The sequence below is a fragment of the Orbicella faveolata genome, unplaced genomic scaffold (assembly GCF_042242905.1).
Source record: "Orbicella faveolata isolate gen_17 unplaced genomic scaffold, um_ofav_v1 contig_2, whole genome shotgun sequence".
Lineage (NCBI taxonomy): Eukaryota > Metazoa > Cnidaria > Anthozoa > Scleractinia > Merulinidae > Orbicella > Orbicella faveolata.
In genome coordinates this window covers 5,097,687-5,118,658 of record NW_028301547.1, presented here as the reverse complement: position 1 = coordinate 5,118,658, position 20,972 = coordinate 5,097,687, and the positions used below count along the sequence as shown (strand labels likewise).

General features: G+C 39.4%; 1 protein-coding gene across 1 annotated transcript; it reads right to left on the bottom strand.

Moving 5' to 3' along the window:
* Positions 1–6,714: 6,714 nt before the first annotated feature.
* On the bottom strand, positions 6,715–19,667 carry LOC110044479 (low-density lipoprotein receptor-related protein 6-like). The gene is made up of 9 exons (XM_020750033.2): positions 19,447–19,667; positions 18,786–19,200; positions 16,783–17,201; positions 15,085–15,213; positions 11,450–11,650; positions 10,434–10,629; positions 9,718–10,109; positions 9,484–9,606; positions 6,715–9,023 (listed from the first exon to the last, which is right to left on the bottom strand). The coding sequence occupies exons 1-9, from the start codon at positions 19,502–19,504 to the stop codon at positions 8,821–8,823; spliced, it is 2,136 nt and encodes a 711-aa protein (XP_020605692.2). The 5' UTR covers positions 19,505–19,667; the 3' UTR covers positions 6,715–8,820.
* Between the last annotated feature and the right edge of the window lie 1,305 nt (positions 19,668–20,972).

Genomic DNA, 20,972 nt, shown 5'->3' with positions numbered 1-20,972 from the left:
AGACAGGGTCCTACTTGGAACAGACATAGCTCCCATATTGTCTTAACTCCCATCATTAGATTGGGTGGGGTAGATGGTTCTTGGCTTCACACAAAAACTGAATTTCAGTTTTTATTACGACAGCACCAGCGGCAAAACTGCTATCATGGCACAGCATTAAGGGTGAAAATTCGTGGTAGTGGAAATTTGATAATCAATCGGAAAAAGACTAAGGAGAAAAGGGTAAATTAGAAATCGTAAAAATGTTAAGATCAGATATTCAAACATTGTCACTGATATGATTTCCTTTGATTAAACTACCGGTGAACGCCATGAAGTCCTCCATAACGAAGAATATGGTATATAAGCGCCCTGAAAAGCAAAACGAGTCATTTTGAAATCGTTAAGTCGTTAACACGTCTTAATACACAATTAAAAGTAAAAGGAAGTTTACTTGTTATAAACGTTAAGAACACCTGGCGATAAATCACGAAACATTTTGGCAAAAAGGGCTTTAAATTTTAGCGGGCCTTCCAGTAGCTATAGAAATACGTACCGCTAAAATTGACCAATCACATCGAGTGTAGTAACTGAGAGTTGGTTATAATGAAGGTGAAATTCACAAATGAACAAACTAGAGATAAGTAACGTGGCTGGACGCGAACCTCGCGTGTTCCTTTGCTGTTTCCACTGATATGCTAAAAAGTTCTGATGGCTCGGTAAAGAAATCAAAATCATCCTTTTTCACGCCGATACAAAGAACTAAATTTAGAATTACTAGTTACCTCTACCTCCACTGAACAGCACATTATCATCGAGCACTGCATGACTGCCTGTGTTTTTGCTGAAGTTCTTTCAAGGGCTTACCCAGCTTTTTGAAGTAATATATCAAACACGAGAGACAGTGTTTCATCGGGATATCCAAACACTGAGAAGAGGCTTGAAAATACGACGCCCAGCGGAAATTTTTTGACGAAATTTGAGGTGTTTGATAGCTGATGAAACACTGTCTCGAGTGTTTGATATATCTTCTCAATCGAAGCAAAAACTAAGGAGTAATCGGAGAAGTAAAATCGTCATAATCTATGTTAATTAAGACCGGGTATCCAAACCTCCTTCACGGTCGTGATTTTCTTTGTCTTAACTTGATGAGTTGAGAAGAGTTACAGGCCTGGCCATTCCGCCCGCATCGAAAAGACTTCATCCTTCACTTTCTTGTGATTTTAAGCGTGTCTCGATAGTACCTAAACTCGAACATTTCATTCAGTTCTCGCAAAAATGGGCTAATTTTTGCTAATTAGACACTCGTCTTAAACGGTACATTCCATTGAGTATTTGTCTGTCACCTGACCAGCGCCGAAGACTCCTCGCTTTTTCACTTGTTTAAGGAGCCCAGTTTGATACTATTCACATAGGCAAACGAGGCTGCAGGGTAAAAGAGTTACTTCCTCATTTAGGCCTAATTCCTAAGGTACCTGTGATCCCTTTCAAGCAAAGTAAATTATCCTTGCCTCAAGAAAGGGTTGAAAATATTTAGAGCAGGAGCTGCAAGCAATCCAAAAAGTACATCGGGGATCTAAGAACGAAGCTCTATTTACGACCTCGAGCCACCACCGCGTAGTGATATAATTATATATTCCCATACATTCATCTCTTAAGCATAACCAAATAGTCACTCAAACCTACGATGCTTCAATAGAGCTAAAAGGCTTTTAATAGCGCGAAAAGTTCATTATTATAAGAAATGTGGAACCATATTGAAAACATCTACATTTCAGGAAGACGGTTTTTTTTTGCAGACAGGGGTTCTGTATCTTAAATTTATCGGAGTGTTGCTACAAAATATGATAATTTAACCCAGGTCCAATGACGGGCAGCAAGAATATGGTAGTGTGGTACATTAGTGTAAAGGCTAAATATACAATGAGAGATATAACAAACATGAGAGATGGCGTTTCGTACTGACATATCTAATTTTAATTGAATTTAAAAGTTAATACAAATATAAACTGATCCGCTGGTATCATTAGGCTAATCTAGGCGGATCAGTTATTATCAGATTCCTTTAGTAACAAAATAATACATGACAAACAACAAGAGAGACAACGAAAATAGAAAATACTAACATTGCTTTTAAATTAGTTCTACGCTAGATAACTTTAAAAAAATATTCGACGTGAAAAGAAAAACATGTAGGAACCTTAACACCGAGAACTGATCGATTGCGATCAAAACAAGTCACGCGAGGTGTATTTTTTGTTTTTCTTTTAACGAAAATTCAAGGTTGTTAGAAATGCTATAGACGGCTATCTCAAGTGTAACCCATTTTTCCAAATGTAACCCATTTTTTCCCAGGGTGACCAATTTTTCTAAGTGTAACCTTTTCTTAAGCGTGACCCATCTTTTTAACGTGTGACCCACTTTTGTAAGTGTGACTCTTTTTTCCAAGCATGTTCCATTTTTCCAAGTGTGACACATTTTTCAAAATGTGACCCATCTTTGGAAGTGTGATCCATTTTTTCAACTATGACCGTTTTATACAATGGTGACGCATTTTTCCAAGGGTTAACAATTTTTCCATGTTTGACCGATTTTCCCAATTGTGACCCATTTTTCCAAGTGTGACCCATTTTTCCAAATGTGACCCATTTTCACAACGATGACCCATTTTTTTTAAGTGTGACTCATTTTTCCAACCGTAACCCATTTTTCCAAGTGTGACCCATTTTTGGAATTGTGACCCATTTTTCCAAATTTAACCCATTTTTACTAGTGTGACCCTTTTTCCGTACGGTGATCATTTTTACAAGTGTGACCCATTTTTCCAAATTTGTCCTTTTTTCCAAGTTTTACCCATTGTTACAAGTGTGAGCTATTTTTCCAAGTGTTTCCCATTTCTCGAAGTTTAACCCTTATTTCCAAATTTGTCCCTGTTTATTCCTAGTTTGAGCTTTTTCACAAGTTTGACCCAGTTTTACAAGTGTGACCCATTGTTACAAGTGTGATCCATTTTTTGAAGTTAAAGTCTTATTATAAGTGTGACTTTTTTCCAAGTATGGCCCATTTTTCCAAGTGTGACGATTTTGTCTAACGGTGTTCCAATTTTTATAAGGTGACTCATTTTTACTGGCGTTACCCTTTTTTTCCAAGTGTGACTCGTTTTTCCAAGAATGTCCCACTTTTTAACGTCTGAACTTTTTTCCAAGACTGAGCCATTTTCTAAAGTGTGACCCTTTGTTTCAAGTGTGTTAAATTAAGTAAGTTTGACAAATTTTAACCAGTGTGACTCTTTTTTCCTAGTTTGACCGATTTTTCCAAGTGTGACCCATTTTTTGACGTTAAAACCTTTTTATAAGTGTGACCCTTTTGCCAAGTGTTGCCCATTTTTCCAAGTGTGACACTTTATTTCAAGTGTGACCCATTGGTCCAAGTGTGACCTTTTTCCAAACGTCACTCTCTTTTTTTAAGTTTGACCCGTTTTTCCAAGTCTGACAAACTACTCCAAATGTGACCCTCTTTACTAAGTGCGACCCATTTCTCCAAATGTGACCCATTTTCTAAAGTGTGACGCTTTCGAAGTACAACCCTTTTCTTAGTGTGAAACGTTTTTTCAGTTGTGACCCATTTTTCTAAAACTGACTCAATTTTCTAATTGTGACCCATTTTTCCAAATGTGACCCATTTTATCAAGCAAGTCCCCCTTTTTTCAAAGTTTGGCCCTTTTTCCAAGTAGTATCCTCTTTTTCCCAAGTTTGAGTCATTTTATCAAGTGTGACCCATTTTTACAAATGTGACCCTTTTTTCAAAGTGTAATCCATTTATCCAAGAGTGATCATTTTTCCAAGTGTGACTCTTTATTCCAAGTATGACCCATTTTTCCAAGGTTGACCCATTTTTCCAAGTGTGACCCATTTTTTCAAGCGTGACCCATTTTTCAAAGTATGACCCATTTTTTTAAAGGTTGACCCATTTTTCCAAACGTGACGCATTTTTCAAGCGTGACCCATTTTTCCAAGTTTGACCCATTTTCACAATGGTGACCCTTTTTTCCAAGAATGACCCATTTTTACAAGTGTGACCCATTTTTCCATTTGTGACCTATTTCTCCAAGTGTGCTTAAGTTTTCCAAGTGTGACCCATTTTTGTAAGTGTGACCCATTTTTCTAAGTTAAGCCGTTTTTGAAAGTGTGATCCATTTTTCCAAGTTTGAACCATTTTTAAAAGTTTGACCTGCTTTTCCAAGGGTGACCCATTTTTACAAGTGTGACGCATTTTTTCAAGTGTGACGCATTTTTCCAGATTTGACCAATTTTTATAGGTGGGACCCTCTTTTTTAAGGGTGATCTAATTTTATATGTGTGACCCATTTTTCCAGGAGCTACCCATTTTTGCAAGTTTGACTCATTTTTCAAAGTGTGACCCTTTTTTCCAAATGTGACTCATTTTTCCAACTGTGGCTCATTTTTACAAGGGTGACCCATTTTTACAAGTGTGACTTTTTTTAAGTGTTACCCATTTTTCCAAGCGCGACCCACGTTTTCAAGTGTAACCCTTTTTTGTAAGCGTGTCCCATTTTTTCAAGTGTGACCCATTTTTCGAAGAGTGAAGCTTTTTTCCAAGTGTCTCACTTTTATCAGTTCTAACCCATTTTTACAAGTGTGACTCTCTTTTCAAGTGTGAGTCATTTTTCGAAGTTTAACCTTTCTTTGCAAGTGTGACCCCTTTTTGTCCAAGAGTGACCTATTTTTCAAAGTGTGAGCCCTTTTTCCAAGGGGGACTCTTTTATTTAAGTGTGACCCATTTTTCTTAGAGTGAGTCACTTTTCTTAGTGTGACCCATCTTTTCAAATAAGACCCATTTCTCTAAGTGTCACCTTTTGTTTTGAGTATTACCCATTTTTCTAAGTGTGACATATTTTTCCAAATTATAGTTATTTTTTCAAATGTCAAATATTTTGAAGTGTTACCCATTGTTTCAAGTGTCACCCTTTCTTCCAAGTGTGACCCATTTCTCCACGTGTGACGTTTTTCAAAGTGTGATCATTTTGTCCAAGTGTGACCCACTTTTCTAAGTGTGACCAATATTTGTAAGTGTGACCTATAATTCCTAGCGTGACCCATTTTTCCAAGTGTGACCATTTTTTCTAACTGTGACCAATTTTTCCAAGTGTGACCCAGTTTCTTAAGTGTGACCCACTTTTCAAAGTGTGACCCATTTTTCCAAGTGTTATCTATTTTTAAGTGTGATCCTTTTTCCAAATGTGACCAATTTTTCCAAGTGGTACCCATTTTTTTCCAAGTGTGACCTAGTTTTGCAAGTTTGAACCCTTTTCTTCAAGCATGCTCCATTTTTTCAAGTGTGACCTATTTTTCCAAGTGTGACTTATTTTCCAAGTGTGACCCATTTTTCCAAGGTTGAGCCTTTTATTCAAGTGAAACCCATTTTTCTACGAGTGACCCACTCTTCTAAGGGTGACCCATTTTTCCAAATGTGACCCAGTTTTGCAAGTATGACCCATTTTTCCAAGTGTTACCTATATGTCCAAATCTGAGCCATTTTCCCAAATGTGACCCACTTTTCCAAGTATGGCCCATTTTTCCAAGTGTTGCCTGTTTGTCCAAATGTGACCTTATTTTTCCAAGTATGGCCCATTTTCTCAAGGTTGACCCTTTTATTCAAGTGTGTCCCACTTTTGTAAGTTTGACCCATTTTTCCAAATGCGACGCCTTTTTCTAAGTATGTCCCACTTTTTCAAGTGTTACCTATTTGTTTAAGCGTGACCCACTTTTGTAAATGTGCCCTATTTTTCCAAGTGTCACCCAGTTTTTCAAGTGTGATCCACTTTTCTATGCGTGACCCAATTTTCCAAGTGCTACCTATTTTTCCAAGTGTGACCCTTTTTTCCAAATGTGACCCATTTTTCCAAGTGTGACCCTTTTTTGCAAGTTTGAAGCCCCCTTTTCTAAGCATTATCCAATTTTTCAAGTGTGACCCATTTGTTCTGTTTGGCAATTTTGCTCACAAAAAGCCGCGTATCACTTAGCTTGCGAACGCAGAAGTATTTTCGTTTGTCGCTTGTCTCCGCCAAAAAATATCTCGAGCTTTGATCGCTTGAAATTTTTTATTTTATCGGCATCCAGGATCTTTCTTTTTTAACTCTTTTCAAGCTATTTCGAACAGAGTAGCAACAATAACTGTGTCTTTCTTTCTCCCAAATTGAAACCACGATGAACACAATGGATCCACGAACTCGGCATTTGTATAAGACAGATCAGAAATATAAACTTCTGTAATGTCAGCTTTGAATGGCGGATAGGAATCACTTGGGATGAACTCTCGTGGTTTATGAAGCCATTCGCTCGATACGGCGAATCAAATTTGGCCCGGGCGGAGCGAAGGTCCGCGAATTTGATCGATAGAGGCGAACAGAACATGGATTCGCCGTCATGCTCCAGTTCGCACCACGCGTACGTTCTTTGATCGAATTTCGCGCGATGCATATCTAGCGAAGCCTCTGGTTGTAATATTAACTATTTAAACTTTTTTATTACGATTATCAGTTGAGGAAGGCGGGACGAAAGTTTTGGTCACCAAGGTTTAACGTAAAAATCGTGTTGTTGTCACGAGCAACTGGCTCCGTATCCATTGGCAACTTGTCGGCCTTCGAAAGTTGAACGTGTGGTCTATGACGCTTGATTTCTCTAGAAAGCTACTCATGTTGGAAAGCGTGGCATCTTTTTCTATTTTTTTTTTTGGCGTAAGTTTGACAATTTCCAATGCATTGACAGGATGATTTCTTTTTGCACCAATTTACTCCAATCTAAATCGACTAACGTCCGAACGGCGAGCGGCAAACGTCTAACTTCAAACTATGGTTAGACGTTTGCGGTGAACGTGAATCTTAAGGTCTAATTATATATTCCCATATATTCATCTCTTTAACATGACAAAAAAGTCATTCAAACCCAGATTCTAAAAGAACTAAAAGAATTTGGTTTTTTTTGGACGAAAATTCAAGGTTATTAGAAATGCGACGGAAGGCTAAGTAAAAGAAACAACTGCAATGATACAAACCAAAATATAAACAAGCAAACAAACAAATAAACAAATGAATAAAAATCAATCGAAAATCTTTTAAAGCGATACAGGTATGTCGCTACATCTTAGAATTTGTTGCATGATGAATTAATAATAATAATAATAATAATAATAATAGTAATAATCAATCTTTATTTGTCCTTACTCTTGCGAAAGTAAAAAATTACAATTTCAATGAAAATATTAAAAGTAAAAATTAGAGTACTAGCTGCCTGTAATTGTATGTGATACGATTATTGTTTAATGTTTATCGCATTCTTTCCCTTTTAATTGAATTGTAAACCATTTCTTTTAGCTTAATTAGTTTAGTTTTGCTGTATTGTCACTGAAAAGCCCCATCAGGGGAGTGTCAAAAAACTATTGGTGTTGTTGCTGTCTCGATCAATTAGAACATGATACGTCTCAGGCAAAGCTAGAGGCCATCAGTGTTATGATCAATACTTTGAGAAAATTAAATGATGTTAAAAACCAAACTATATATATGACGAGTCACACCAACCAGATTAAAATATAAACAAGCAAACAAACAAATAAACAAATGAATAAACAAACAATCGAAAATCTTTTAAAGCGATATTAAAGTTTAAGAATGAAAATTTTAGTCCTTCATCTAGCAATTTTTCTTGTCCTTTTCTTTAGTCTCCCATGTCTTTCTTTTGCAGACAATCTCATCCTGCAAGTTAAAAAAATGTTTTTGCTCACAATAAAACCTGTCCTGTGTGTTCTCCTCTACAATACCAAAACCTTGCTAATTATTACGAAATATGTCTACCGTATACATTTTCTTTAACAATGCTCTTCATAATTTGAACAACGGAGAGAAAAACTGAACCCCAGAAGGCAAAATTCATAAGAACTCACTAGTCTGCTTCTCGCTTTTTGTGACAAGCACGAGCGTGAGTCCGCACTCGTGAAATAAGCAAACAAGACAAACGCAAACACCGTAGCATCGGAGGAGATCTGGTGCCGACAGCTTCAAGATGTCGGACGATTGTTTACTTATCTTACTCCGTCTCATGTAAGCGGATTCTCTTGCTTGTGCTTGTACTTGTGCTCGAGCTTTTGTCAATGCACGTGAGAATCAGGCTTAAAGAACTTAGGATAAACATGATTTTCTCTTAAACGTCCTTTTTTTTTTTCTTAATCCGATTTATGATTTTTCTTCACTAAATTTTCGGTGCCATCTGTCCACCTTCATCAACGTTGCAGTATAAAAGTTCACTATTGCTCGCGCTACAGCTCTGTACTTGCTGTCGTTAAATTGAGTTTTTTTTTAATCAACGGCAAGTAAGCAAGAGGGAGCGGTTTCCTCTCGTTGACAGCGATGCTGTCCAAAGCTGACTGCCATGACTCCAGGAAAAGCCTCTTGTGGTAGTTGTTAACACCACGTTTGAGGATCTGGGCGTCTCGTGGGTAGATGTTGTGATCCGTGGAGTCAGCATGCTGTTTAAGGTAATTCCATGGAAATTGAACTGACAATAGATTTTCTTTCAAACTTTACCTGTTGGTTGCTAATTTGAAGAGAACTTTTAAAAATGTAAAAGTTTAAAAATTTTGAAATCAAAAATAATAATGGCATTGCCATTATTGTAAAGGTAAAGTTCATCTTTAATACCTTTTTCTCTCCAATTATTGTGTCAGCAGGACTGTTCTATCGATAAGCATGTCCCTGACTGCAGTATAGGCAGGTCTAGGCATACTCAATTAATACTATCATTACTAAAAAGAAAGAGTTTGTTAACTTCATTCACGTGTGCATCTCTGATGCGGTTTCTTGTTGCATATCCTGAACTTTCTAGGAGATCCAAATCTGCGGCAGTTCTTGCCGCCATTTCGTGGGGGCGGATTGGTGCAAGTGCGAGTTTTTATTCGAATACCCGGGTTGCATGTAGTGGAACAAGCTCCCCATTCACTCCACGCAGTGTATCCACCGTCAACTGCAGGCTCTGGGATGAAAAACGTATGTTAGGATAGAACTATCACAAAACGATTGTCGTCTTAGCTACTCTGGGCCTGGCTAATAACTCACATTCATTCACGTCAACGATACACATTTACTTTACAAAACTGACACATGCATCTGAGCATGCAGCAATTAAAATTGCTACGAATCGTTCACACGATATGTTCGTTTACAAACTTAGAGTACAATTGAAATACGAGCAAACCAACAGAGCTTAAGCTCTAATTATAGGTTGTTGTGCCTGAATTCCGATGATGGTATCATCGAGTGGGGATCACTCAAGTGGGACGTTTGGAGGGTACGAAAGAAGCGTAAGAGTCTAAGCTCGTTTATCTGAAAGTCCTTATGCTACTCAAAACACTTCTTACTTCCGGGCACCAAACCGTTCACAAGCTTTATGATGATGCTGATGAGCATTTTATTGGAAATTAAGAAGTACTTACGCATACAAGTTTTCTTGTCAGTAAGCAGCTTCATCCCTGCTGGACATGCGCATTTAGCTCCTACAGGCCTGAATAAACATAGATGACTACAACCTCCATTGCTGCCCTGGCAGTCGTTAGAACCTACAAGTCAAAGGAATACGCAAATCAGATGAGTACATGTTTGCCTAGAATTGCTGTTCATGTTTGACGATATTAAGATATTGCTTTTCAAATGCATTATTCATTTCTCACCACAACTACGACCAAGGTTGACCGCTTTCAGTCCCATCATATCAGGCAAGCTGTCAATGACTGTTTGTCTGTCGTTTCGGGTTCTTTTGTTCACACTCTCTATAGCCTTTGTCTGCCAGTCTGTCCAATATAGGCGGTTACCAAGAACAGTTAAACTAAAGATATGTGGCACACGTTCATCCAGAATTATTCTACGATTTCTCCCATGAAAATTCATGACCTCAATCTTGTCCAGCTTCGCATCAGCCCAGTAGATCTTACGAGAGAGATAATCAATGGTAAGACCATTTGGCCACGCAACAGACGTATCGACCAAGGTGATGCGGTGACTCCCATCCAGGGCTGCTCGTTCAATCTTCGGATGCTTTCCCCAGTCAGTCCAGTACATGTATCTGGGAAGACACAATTCTCAAGTCGATTACAGCTGAAGTTTCTACTCGTCAAAGCTAAGGACACCTTACGGGACACAAGAGCAGTGGGACGGCTTGTAACCTCTCTTTGCTCTATAACTAAACTTCGAATTTCTGCCTTTTGTTGCCCTTTATAATCTTGCAGACGGAATTCTTTATTAGCATTACTATTCGTATTTTAATATAGAATTAGTGACCAAGTAATTACCTCCTGGTTCCGTTACCATATATGCTTTACGTCTAGACGGTTACATCTTTCGGACGACTAATATATACACATGATTGCAGAAAGCTCTGCATATTTACCCACGAGTTGGATCCAGTGCTATCGCTCGAGGTTCATCAAGATTTTCACTGATGAGGACTTTTCTCGATGAACCATTCAGCCTGCTGACTTCAATTCTATCAGTGCCCGTGTCTGTCCAGTACAAGTTCCGTGCGACCCAGTCAACTGCGACACCATCAGGATGTTGAACGTCACTTGAAACTATCACCTCAGCGTCTAAACAAGTACATGGCGAAATGAATTGTTAACCAGACAGGCCTCTAGTCCAAGACGATCCAGATTCCGTGATCCAGACACGTAAACGTTTATCTACTAGGTAGTCAATAGATGTGTGTTTTATAATTTATACAAAACATGATTTAGAGAAGTAAAGGAAGCTGACGCGTTGTGATTTATTTACCCAAGCGTTAACTTCACTGGTATTCATTTATAAACATGGATGGAAGGCGGCACTGCGACTGCCCAAGGATGGAAGTAGGATCGCTGGATTCCATGTCTAGTTTGCTCAGAACGAGTTGGACCGCCTTAAGATCATTTTCTAAACCCAGGCCCTGCAATTGGCCAAAACAAATAGGAGAAACGTGAAACGTGAAACGTGAAACGTGAAACGTGAAACGTGAACCTAAGTGAGAGGCGCAGTGGCCTCATGGTGAGTGCGTTCGATTGCGGTTCGAGCAGTCCGGGTTCGAGCCCTGGCTGGGGACATTGTGTTGTGTTCTTGGGCAAGACACTTTACTCTCACCGTGCCTCTTTCCACCCAGGTGTATAAATGGGTACCGGCGAATTTAATGGTGGGGGTAGCCTTGCAATGGACTAGCATCCCATCCAAGGGGGAGTAGAAATACTCCTAGTCGCTTCATGCTACAGAAGCCGGTGATAAGCGCCGGCCTGATGGGCCACTTAGCTCGTGCGTAGACTTTACCTTTCTCACTTATTGAGGCAATGGTAGAATAGTTACTGGTATGGATTACCCTTAATAACGTAAGGGTAGGCAGCAAAAAGGTTACACGTGCACAACACAACCACCACAGTTTACCTTGTCCATTCATTCGACATCTTTTTATTTCAAGTTTCTCATCATCACTCCAATAAACAAATTTATCGACGGGATCAAAATCGATGGCAACGGCATGCCTAATACCAGAAACTGGTACAACTATATCAGTGAGATCAGGTGTGTCGAGCGATATGCGCCGTAAATCCTCTTTCGTTGCCAGTGATAAGAAATGGACGGGACCTGGGATGGAAAAAAAAAAAAGATTATTCTGAAACTACATGCACACATGAAGTAACTTGGTAAATTAAATGACTAGATTTAATATTACAGTCTACATGAAAGGATCACTGTTTTAGGAGTTTATTTTCTAAAATTTTCTAGTGAACAATTCACACCCCAAATTAAAGCTCTAACATCTAAGCTACGAAGCTGTTAGGAGTTTAATCAATTAGCTCATGGGCTCACGAACATGGCATCAACGAAAAAGAAGTAATATTCACCAAGAGAGGATAAAGGAAAAGGGAGGAAAGTCCCATATAGGCCTAATATAATTCCTTTCAAGTTATTTTTTGATCATACCCGATTTTGGAAATCTCAGGAATTTTGCTCACGTGGACAGGCCAAGCAGTTTTTACACGGGGGAACTGGGTATTATTTCTAAAAATAAACCGAGGCGGAAGGCCTATATTACTTTAATCCTCCCTTGTCTTTACGAAGAACAGTTGCAAGAGCCTATTCTTCAAAATCAACAACAACAACAACAACAACAACAACAACAGCAACAAAAACAAACACATTCGTTTGCTGAAAGTAAAGAATGATTATCGCATTTAATTTTCCAATTTAAGCAACTGGAAAGAAGAAGCCTGAAAAAAATCAGGGCTTCAACGGGATTCGAACCCGTGACCTCCGCGATACCGGTGCGATGCTCTACCAACTGAGCTATGAAGCCACACATTGGGAGCGAGGTCAATTAATTGAGTTCATGTCTTCCCGTGAGGAGTGAAATGATGTGAAGTTTATGTGAAATAATTCATATATAAACCGCGGTTGTCGATGAAAGTGAAGAATGATCATCACAGTTAATTTTCCAATTTAAGCAACTGGAAAGAAGAAGCCTGAAAAAAAAAAAAAAATCAGGGCTTCAACGGGATTCGAACCCATGACCTCCGCGATACAGGTGCGATGCTCTACCAACTGAGCTATTTCATATAAACTTCACATCATTTCACTCCTCACGGGAAGACATGAACTCAATTAATTGACCTCGCTCCCAATGTGTGGCTTCATAGCTCAGTTGGTAGAGCATCGCACCGGTATCGCGGAGGTCACGGGTTCGAATCCCGTTGAAGCCCTGATTTTTTTTTCAGGCTTCTTCTTTCCAGTAGCTTAAATTGGAAAGTTAACTGCGATGATCATTCTTCACTTTCATCTACAACCGCAGTTCATATATGAATTATTTCATATGAGTAATAACGAAGAGGCAAGATTTGCTGTTACTCCGAGTTTCGTGCTTACGCACTCATCAGACAGTATTTAATGATAAGCATTCCTATCAACTAGATATATATACACGGTATTAAACAATAGGCTAATTGCTGGACTAGTTGCATTACAATAAGTGATAGTTATACTGGGAAACAATAGGTGTGAAGACAGAAATTACGGGGACGAGTATAAACTGCGTGGGTGCAGTACAATATAAAGAAAGAAAGTGTCAAGCGTTCTTCAAGTAGAATTTGTTCTCGTGCCGGCATTTAGAAATAAGTTCTGATCTTTTGTTTAGTAGATTGTCGTTGCTATGTTTGATAATCATTAGTTTTTCTGTGAGGCAGAGGTCGCATCGTTTGGAAATGTTGTTGTAGGGTCTTGCACGGCTAATAATTGACCATTTGATGTTGAAGTCTTGTTTTTTGTCGTGTAGTTGCCAGATGTATTTAGAAAGCTCGGTGCTGTTGATGTGTTTTCTGTGCTTAAATGTGGATTTGTGCTGCGAGAATCTCTGTTTGAATGTTCCTTCTGTCAGTCCAATGTAGTTCTTGGTTGTGTTGTTAGTTGTAACTTGTGCGTTGTAGATTACACTGGAAGTCAGGCATTTGTTGTCTAGCGGGCATTGGTCTTTTTTGCGGCAGTTGCATTGCTCTCCGGTGATTGCGTTGGCGTTGTTGTCGGCGTTTGTTATTTTCATGTTGTGTTTGTTGATTACTGTTTTCATGTTGTCCATGCAACTGTAGCTGACTTTGACGTTGTTTTTGTTGAAGAGGCTGTGGTATTTATGTTGGTTCGGAAAGTGCTTAGATATGAGCTTCAGGAATGTTCTACCGATGTTTGTCTTTACGTTTTTACTAAATGGAGGGTTGTACCATATAATGTTTCTTTGTCTGTTGCGTCGGGGGCGTGTTGGTTGATTGTCTTCGTTGTAAATTAGTGTTTCAGAGTATCCGCTGGCTTTCAAAGCAGTTTCGTAGATTGGTTTGGCCTTGTTGAATTCGTGTTCGTTGCATGAGTTGGCGGAAATACGGCGATTGATGGATGCTGGAAGTTGCTTTATTATGTTAGGTGGGTGGTTAGACTTTGTGTTGATGTACTGCGGCTCGTCGTTAGGCTTTCTGTAGGGGCAGTAGGTACCTTTTGTAAGATCGAAGGTGACGTCCAGGTAGTTAACAATTTTCATGTTAGTCTGTATGGTAATGTTAAGTCCATATGTCTTGAAGCGTCTTGTTATGTCCTTCCTTGTACGGTCTGCTTGAGGTCCGGAGATGTTTTTGAAGATGGCAAGTCCGTCGTCTCTGTAAAGCCCGATGTTGTCTATCCCGTATATGTTACACAGGTCGTCGAGAATGAATAAGCCTACGAGCTCGCATACTTCGGCTCCGTCGAAGCTGCCCATAGTAACGTCAAAAGAACTGTTGTTTTTCTTGATCCAGGCGGTGTTGCTGTCAAAGAGAAGGGATTTTCTTGAATGCATAATAATATCGATGTCGCGGTCCGTAATGGAAGTGAATTGTTTGGCGAAGTTGATTGCGTCTGTAAGAAGTTTCTCAGTAATGGAAGGGTAGAAGTTCTCAATGTCAAATACGGCGAAGGTATGTTGATCTTTGTGTTGTATAGAGGAGAACCAGTTGATGACGGATGATGAGTTTTTCCATTGGTTAAGGCCAGTCTTCTGTCTCACAGTCGTGTTAATGTTCGCGAGGATTTCTTTACTGATACGTCCAATCTCACTTTTTGCAGGGTTAATGAGTCTACATGTAGGTTTGTTCTGGAAGTTGTCTTTATGGTCTTTGAGTGTTATAAAAGCCTGTCGTTCAGCCATGCGTTCCGCGCGGTCGTCAATGTTCAGATTAGTAGCAATGACTTGAGCTTCTTTGTTAATAGCAGTAATCGTATTAGAATTTGCTTTCTTGTACGTCGATGTGATATTGTCCTTGAGAAGCTTGTCGTGCGAAGCTTTGTCTACTTCGTAGTAGTTGGTTGTTTTGTCAGCAGGTATGAATGTTTTCTTTTTATATGAATTATTTCATATAAACTTCACAACATTCGTTTGCTGTTGATGATTTTAGTTTGACACGCAAAAGATATAACATTGCCCACAAAGCATAATTAGAGTTATATTAAAAAAAAGAAAGTAACAAGCAAAAACAAATACTTCACTTCAATTATTGTCAGCTTACTTTGCTCGCATGTTTTCCCGTCGAATAAAAGCTTCACACCAGTCGGGCAAGCACATGAATGACTACGTGTATTCAACAGACATAGATGGCTGCATCCTCCATTTAAGGTGGAATTGCATGGGTTTTGACCTGTTAAGAGAGCTGTCGATCAGTATTTCAAACGCTGCTAAACCCCCCCCCCCCCCCCCCATAATTGCAATTCGATAGTTTGCAGATATGCGAGCTGAGTTGATTCACAAACAACGAGTAACAATAACAATAACAATAGCAATAGCAATAGCAATAGCAATAGCAATAGCAATAGCAATAGCAATAGCAATAGCAATAGCAATAGCAATAGCAATAACAATAACAATAACAATAACAATAATACATATGAAAAAATTACTCGATTCTGATTGGCTAAGAGCAGTGCAGTTCAAGTGTAACACCAGTGCAAAAAGTGTAACATCAGTGCAAAAAGTGTAACACCAGTGCAAATTACACATCAAAATTCTGGATTATGATTGACTGAAAGATAATAGGAATTTTTCTAAGAAAATGATATCAGGTAAAATGATGACGAAAATTTTGTGTTGAAACTTTGAAAAAAGTTTTCTCAAATAAGAAAAAATGGCTCCAAGAAAGATTTTCCCGCACTTCCTCCGCGCGAATTTTTTCATGTTTATATTATTAATAAGTAATCATACGGTTTTTCTCGTTCAATTTGGAGTTAATTTGCACTTGTGAGTTTTTCAAAAAGCTGAAATTACTCTCGCCGAAGCGGCTCGTGCAATTTCAGCTTTTTGAAAAACTCACTCGTGCAAATTAATTCCAAATTGAACTCGAAACCGTATGATTACCTATACCAATAACAATAACAATAACAATAACAATAACAATAACAATAACAATAACAATAACAATAACAATAACAATAACAATAACAATAACAGTAGCAATAGCAATAGCAATAGCAATAGCAATAGCAATAGCAATAGCAATAGCAATAGCAATAGCAATAACAATAACAATAACAATAATGATAACAATGGGAGCAGTTCTCGAATCTCAAACGAATGCACGACAAAAAGTAGCTTAGGCAAGGCACAGTCCTGTAAAAGCTATAAAGAACAAGGCTGGGATCCTTCTCAAGCATGTAGGAGGTAGCTGCTTAAAAAGCATGATTTCCAGTTTTCGTGATATGTGGAAAGATGCGTATTTGTAAGCAAATTTTCAAAGCAGTTGAAGTAATGAGCTAAATGAAGGTCAAAACATCTCTCAAACGTTTCCTTACAATTGCAAGGATAACGGATATCCAACTCGCGCACAAGAACAACGAAAGGAAGCCATAATCAAAAGAGACTCAGCCTTACCAGGCCTTGATCTTTACTTGCACAAAGAATAAAAATATGACTTTGTAGGACAACCAGCTCTGTTCAAATGCCATTTAGCAACGAAGTGACCATGATCTTACAGTCAGGTCACTCGAACCATGAACACTAGACATTTTTTTTGTACTTTTTTCGGTGACTTTAGAATAAATGTTCTTCTCATAATATACAAGATTCGCATTTTGACATTGTGTATGAAGAGTCCTCATGGTATAGTCACTAAAAAAATGTACAAAAAATGTCAGGTGTTCATTGTTCGAGTGTCCTGATTGTAAAATGATTTATAAATGATTATAAAATCAAATCAAATAAAAATTAAACTTACCAGACCTTGGCAGCTGTCTTCTTGGTTCAAATGCATGAATATCCATAGGAGAATAAGCATTTGACCAAACCGTCTGACACCGTGTGCCACTATTCTTGTTCTTGGAGTGAATGCCTCTTGTCTTCCAATCAGTCCAATAAATTTTGTCCTCATACAATGTCAAAGCAAACGGATGGCCCAATACACACTGACTAGGCATGGGAGTTCCGACGATTTTCTCACGGTTTGAACCATCGTAATTAGCTCTAGCTATATAAAACAATTTTGCATCTGTCCAGTATATTTTCTCAGCACTGTAGTCTACTGTAAGCCCATTGGGCCAATGAATATCTTGTCTGATGATTATTCCACGGTTGGAGCCGTCCATTTCAGCTCGCTCTATTTTAGGTTCTTCACCCCAGTCTGTCCAAAACATGAACCTAGAATATAACAATGGATTGTCAAGAAAAGAGAGAAATTTTTGAATTGACAAGAGGCCTCCCATGTGAAAAAGGTCGGAGATGCTCGTAGTCATGCTAAAAGGTGTAAATCACGAATTCAGTTCTATTCTTAGCCGTCAAGGAATACATTCGAATTGCAGAATTCTCATCTTCCGTTCCGTTGAAGTTATAAGACGCCCATATTAAGACTTATTATTACATTTTATTAATGAGAATATTTTGAAAAATGCAGTGAAATAAATCAACTTTTTAAAACTATGGTTTTTCACATGCACAAGTTTTTTCTAGACTCTCTGCAAATCATGACATTCAACGCACAGTTAAAGAAGGGTAGATAAAAGAATAAAGATGCAAATATATATATAAAAAGCCTTTCATTAACAGCTCTCTTGTCATTGTATCCCTGAAACTATCCACCAGCAGGTTCAAAAGATTGCGCGTAGGCCGCGGAAATTTAGTGATCTATTCAAAGTTTCTTTCCTTCTATTCCTCACTTCTCATTTTCCATACTCCTGATTTTCCACACTCCGCATTTTCCATACTCCCCATTTTCCACACTCCGCTTTCCATGATCCTTATTATCCTCACTACTCATCTTCTATACTCCTCATTTTCCATACTCCTCATTTTCCATAATCCTCATTTTCCATACTCCTCATTTTCCGCATTCCGCATTCCGCACTCCGCACTCCGCACTCCGCACTCCGCACTCCGCACTCCGCACTCCGCACTCCGCACTCCGCACTCCGCACTCCGCACTCCGCACTCCGCACTCCGCACTCCGCACTCCGCACTCCGCACTCCGCACTCCGCACTCCGCACTCCGCACTCCGCACTCCGCACTCCGCACTCCGCACTCCGCACTCCGCACTCCGCACTCCGCACTCCGCACTCCGCACTCCGCACTCCGCACTCCGCACTCCGCACTCCGCACTCCGCACTCCGCACTCCGCACTCCGCACTCCGCACTCCGCACTCCGCACTCCGCACTCCGCACTCCGCACTCCGCACTCCGCACTCCGCACTCCGCACTCCGCACTCCGCACTCCGCACTCCGCACTCCGCACGCCGCACTCCGTACTCCGCGTTTTCCATACAACCCGTAAGGCGGGTGAAGCTTTTAAATTACCTTTTGCTATACTATCTCACTACATGTATCTTATCTTCAATTTACACTGTCACAAGTCAGTCTCCCACATTTCCGGTACTACGCAAATACCGTGATCACTGTATAAACACCCCTTCCAAATTATGTCAAAATTGACATTGTACCTGAAGAAGGCTGGTTTGGCCAGCCGAAATATAGTACACCAAATTTTAAAATTACCCTACGTTTTACCGGTTTCTGCTTTCTATACGGCCGTTTTATAAAACCGACAAATGAACAAATTTTGAAACATCAACAGAGATGACCCTAGTAGCTTAATAATGTTCTTAGGTCAAAGAGAAATGCCAAACATTTCTGAACTCAAAGTTAACGTAGTTATAAAGGCAATGACATTGATAAGCTCAATATACTTATTGGAGCGATCTTAGCAAGACGGTATATGGAGTTACACCTACCCTTTGTGTGGATCCACAGCAATAGCCCTCGGAAGACCCAAGTTTTTCCAGAAAATAACTTTGCGATTAGTTCCATCTAAATTTGCAACTTCGATTCTATTCCTTTCCCAGTCAGAATCTCTACAGTTAGTCCAATATAACTTTTTCGCTATCCAATCTACAGCCAAACCCTCGGGTTTCTTCAAACCCACCGAGATCACATCCTCGACTTTCCTTGTGTCTCCTGTAACACGAATTCGCTTGATTTTCTCCAAGCTAGCATCCGCCCAAAACACAAATCCTTCAGCAAAGCAAAAATCCACAGCGATGGCATCTTCGAGTCCATCGACTACTATAGCTTCGTTCGGATTCTTTTGATTCGTCCCAACATTTCTAATATCCTTTCGATTGGCATATAAAAGCCTCAGAGAATCAGCTGTGGATAAGAAGAAGCACTTGATTATGAAAGAATAAAATCAAGAGTGAAAACTGTAGCTGACTTAGATCTATTTCAAAACATGATCCGATCTAAGAAGCTTCGATCTTTCCTAGATGACTCAGAAATGAGGAACTTGTCAAGGAGAGATAGAAGCGACTCTGCTGGCAGGGTAAATCGGATCATGCATGATACAGTGTGCATTTGCATACCACAATTTGGCTACTGGAAATACATTCGACTCACCCGATGGCGTTATGCACAGAACTAGCAAAGAGAGAAATGGAGGAGGCAAAAATCCCATGATTTGACCTCTCCAAACAACAGAGACTAGATATGGGACTTCTCCTGTAAGCAAACTGATATACGTACACTTTTTCCGTTTTGGTGTGGCGTCTGGCAAATAGCCTGCGAGCAGATTTCTAGTATTTACTTAGAAAGTCTATACGCCGGCGGTATGTAGTGAGGATTTTGTGCCAAGTCGGGTGTTCTGAGGGCAAAAACAACTGACCACGGATCGCGCGTGCGGGATAGCGCAGGGCCTGCAATAAATAATTGTACATTTAAGGATTGATGAACCTTTACTTGGCTATCCCTGAATTGAAAGAGTATTTTAAAAAAAGGAATCAAATCGGCAAGCTCTCCTTGCATGTTTAAGCTGCGTAGCTTTATTTGCTTTGAAATTGAAGTTGACAGGAAGTTTAAATAACCTTTACACTTTCATTTGCGGATTGCTTTGGGACCAGCTCTTCGATGCTATTTTGTACGACTTAATTCTCTTCCGTTCAATTTAGAAGAATTCAGACAACTCCTCTTTGCCATGTCTCAAATGCTTCTTTTATCTCTATTTTCCTTGTTTTGAAAGTAATCGAATAAAGCTCTGGGATTTTCACGCGGAAAAAGTGACGTCGTGAATTTTTTTTTTTTGCGTGAAAGGAAATACAGTGGAGCCCCATTTAAAAGGTCATGAAAATTTAGCCGTATTAACGGGTTGGGGTCAAGTTTCATTACTGGCCTTTTTTTAAATTTACATCTTGACAGATCACAATTGCACTTCTCCACATTTCCTTCTCATAACACAGGTCTACATCGTAGTTAGCGGGGTAAAATTATAAAAGAATATTCTTAGAAAATAAAGGTATGGCTTTTTCGCCTGACGGTAAGAGGGGATTCTCACAGTAGCAGACGTCGGCAAGCAGACCGTAAGTCAAAGTGTTGCTCGTGTGCTTACCGCAATGATTCAATTTAGGGCATTGGGTGGTAGACCAAAGCTGCGCGGTACAGCTCCGCAAGGAGTCCGCAAATGATCCCGGACCGCACAAGATGTCGAAAATCATTAATTACGTACTGTCTATCAAAACCAGCTCAACTTAATGTCATACGCTATAGTCTAAGAATATTCACAATAATAATTTCAGCCTAAAATCGGCAGAAAAATTTCGAATATTCAGCCTTGGCCGGCCGAGAAACTATATTCTTACATAAAAAAAGAGCGTTGCACTTTTTGGTGTCTGCCATCAAGCCTGATCTTGCTTTGTGATTACTGATAAAAAAGATTACTTGAAGGCTATAATGAATGCCACTACACAAAAAGACAAGCGGTACAGTCATTAGTTCGCCGCAGTGATTAAGCACATTGCAGTGCTCCGTTTTCGAGAGCGGTTCAGTTTCCCCTAGGTCATTTTCAAACTACAACGTTTTTCGATTGGCGACTCCAGCAAGATTTTTTTTTGCCCAAGCTGAGTAAATTACAAACAGAGAAACCTTGTTTG

Bases quoted from the DNA above. Each gene is read 5' to 3' on its own strand.
- LOC110044479 (XM_020750033.2), bottom strand. From the start codon at position 19,504: ATGGGATTTTTGCCTCCTCCATTTCTCTCTTTGCTAGTTCTGTGCATA. The intron at 10,630-11,449 runs GTAAACTGTGGT...GTACTTGTTTAG, and splicing joins ATGTCGAATGAATGGACAAG to ACGCTGAGGTGATAGTTTCA. The intron at 9,607-9,717 runs GTGAGAAATGAA...TTTGACTTGTAG, and splicing joins CAACCTTGGTCGTAGTTGTG to GTTCTAACGACTGCCAGGGC.